This window comes from Medicago truncatula, chromosome 2 (assembly GCF_003473485.1).
Source record: "Medicago truncatula cultivar Jemalong A17 chromosome 2, MtrunA17r5.0-ANR, whole genome shotgun sequence".
NCBI lineage: Eukaryota > Viridiplantae > Streptophyta > Magnoliopsida > Fabales > Fabaceae > Medicago > Medicago truncatula.
In genome coordinates, this window is record NC_053043.1 from 5,394,864 (window position 1) to 5,397,720 (window position 2,857).

General features: G+C 40.1%; 1 protein-coding gene across 1 annotated transcript; it reads left to right on the plus strand.

The window, feature by feature from the left end:
• Positions 1 to 1,945: 1,945 nt before the first annotated feature.
• Positions 1,946 to 2,633, plus strand: LOC112419260 (protein MAIN-LIKE 2-like). The gene is made up of 2 exons (XM_024776472.2): positions 1,946 to 2,405; positions 2,523 to 2,633. The coding sequence occupies exons 1-2, from the start codon at positions 1,953 to 1,955 to the stop codon at positions 2,631 to 2,633; spliced, it is 564 nt and encodes a 187-aa protein (XP_024632240.1). The 5' UTR covers positions 1,946 to 1,952.
• Positions 2,634 to 2,857: the final 224 nt, after the last annotated feature.

The following is a 2,857-nucleotide window of genomic DNA, read 5'->3' on the forward strand; positions in this document are numbered from 1 at the left end:
TTGAGTGAACCGGCGGCAGCAAACTACCGAGGATTTCCTCGGTAGTTAACTGCCGAGGAAAACTGAACATAACCAGAACGCAGAAACTCAGTTTTCCAGTATTGCTTCATTCTTCAAAATTCTTCCAAACCATCCAACTTCTCCAAATTCGATTTTTCAGCAAAATCAAGTGCATCATCTCCATTTAATCACAAGTAAGTATCTTGACTCATTTTTAATCATAATGTTAGTTTGGGTAGGTTTTTTTTTAAAAAAAAAATGGTAGTTTTCATGTGGTTAGGGTTAATGTATGAATTGAATTTTTTATGAGTGCATGTAGTTTATAATTGAATGTAGTTGGTTTAATTGATGATTGAATGATGTTAGGGTATAATGTGGTTTTGATTGGTGGCAAAATAACACATTTTGAGTATGTTTGATACTTTGCACACAAAGTGTTTGATAAAATGTGTCAATGACAATTTTATTGATTATTTAGTTAGTTTAGGTATTGAATACGATCTTGATTGTAATTCGAAAACGTGTATGTTGAATTAAGTTGAATGCATATTGAAAAAGTGTATATTGAATTAGGTTGAATGTGTATATTGAATTATGTTTAGTTTAGGTTGAATGTGTATGATAATGCATTTGATTTTTTGCGTTTGAATGTTAATGATAATGTGTATGATAATGTTTAGGTTCAATCAATGTCTTTATTTTGGTAAAGTGGTTTAATGTGAAAGCGGTTATGTTTAGGTTGAATGTGAAAGTGTAGGTTTTGTTTAGGTTTACTGTTTGTTGATAAAGTGGTTGAATGATATTAATTTTTATTTTTTATTTTTTGTAGATATGGCCGATCAGGACCCCATTGATCCATCGAGGATGATTGGTGGTAGGCGTGCCATGACTCAGAGCCACCGCAGGGAGAGACAGATTGCCCACATCCCAAAGAGGGGTAGAGGTCGGAGGGGAGATGGCTCAGGAAGCTCTCAGGCTACACAGCCTGAGGAGTCACAGGTTGTTGACTCGTCACAGCCTGTTGACCAGACTGGGGTGGAGTACCTGAACTATCAGGATCAGGTACATCATGATGTGACGGACGGTGGATATGACCAGGATCATATACCACATGAGCAGGATGCATGAGACAAGGATGACATTGCAGCAGCTGCTGCACCGGAGGTGTTATCCACGGACCCTCCCTTTCATGGTGGACCGGATGACTTGTCCTTGCTCCACTCTTATGCCGGTCATGTGGCGTTGCCACCCTGGTATAATTCAAATAATGTAAGTGTATTTTTTTTAATTGTTTTTTCTTTATGTTAAAATATTTTCTTTAATTTAAATGTGTGTTTGTTTAATTATTATATCCACTTTTATATGTGTTTTTTTTAATTGGTTTTTCTTTATGTTAAAATATTTTCTTTAAATGTGTTTTTGTTTTTATTATTATATCCACCTCTATATGTGTTTTTTTTTAATTCTTTTTCTTTATGTTTAATTATTTTCTTTAAATGTGTGTTTGTTTTAATTATTATATACACTGTTATATGTTTATTTTTTTAATTCTATTTTTTATGTTTAATTGTTTTGTTTATATGTGTTTTTAATTATTATATACACTGTTATACATTGTTATGTGTTTTTATGTTTAATTATTATATCCATATTTTTTTTTTCTATTATTTCAGGTTCGTAAGACCCGCGTGCTTAAACCGATTAATCATGGGGCGAAGATTCTCACTCTCGGACGCCCTAACGGGAATGAGAATTGGTTTTGGGATGCGCTTCAGCAGAGCGGGCTACATGACTTGGTCTACTTGGGGTACTCCACCGTGCCTCATGCCCTGCTGCTTACTTTATGCGAGAGGTGGCATCCGGAGACCAGCACCTTCCACATGCCGATGGGGGAGATGACTGTAACATTGGATGATGTCGCATGTCTCACGCATCTTCCTATTGAGGGGCGGATGTTGGCCCATGGGAAGAAGATGCCCAAGCATGAGGGAGCGGCACTGCTGATGACGTATCTTGGTGTGGCCCAACATGAGGCTGAGAAGATCTGCAACCAGGAGTACGGTGGATACATTAGCTACCCCAGACTGAGGGACTTCTATACCTCGTACCTTGGTAGGGCCAACGTATTGGCGGGTACGGAGGATCCTGAGGAGGTTGAGGAGCTGGAGAGGGTCAGGACATACTGCGTCCGGTGTTACCTTCTGTACTTGGTCGGATGCTTGTTGTTTGGCGATAGAAGCAACAAGCGCATCGAGCTGATATATTTGACGACCATGGCGGACGGCTACGCAGGGATGCGTAATTATTCCTGGGGAGCTATGACCCTCGCCTACCTATACGGCGAGTTGGCGGATGCATGTAGGCCTGGACACAGAGCGCTTGGGGGGAGCGTGACACTGCTCACTGTAAGAAAACTGAAATTTTATATTTATGTTAACTTTATTTTTTTGTGAACTTTTAATTTTTTGTTGTATTTTTCCGTGCGTAATAATTTATAAATGTTATTTGTTTGGTTTGTGCAGGCATGGTTTTTGGCGCATTTTCTAGGGTTTTTCAGTGTTGAAGCGAGGTGGAAGCTCCAGAAGGGTCATGGGGAGGGGATCACGTATCGGTCACTGCTCGATCGTATATAGTTAGATGATGTATGCTGGAGGCCGTACGAGGAGCATAGAGAGATCCAGGACTTCGAGGAGGTTTTCTGGTATTCTGGATGGATTATGTGCGGCGTCCGTAGGGTGTACCGTCACTTGCCCGAGAGGGTTTTGAGGCAGTACGGATACGTGTAGACCATCCCCAGACATCCGACTGATGTTAGGGACCTCCCCCCGCCTTCCATTGTGCAGATGTTCATCGACTT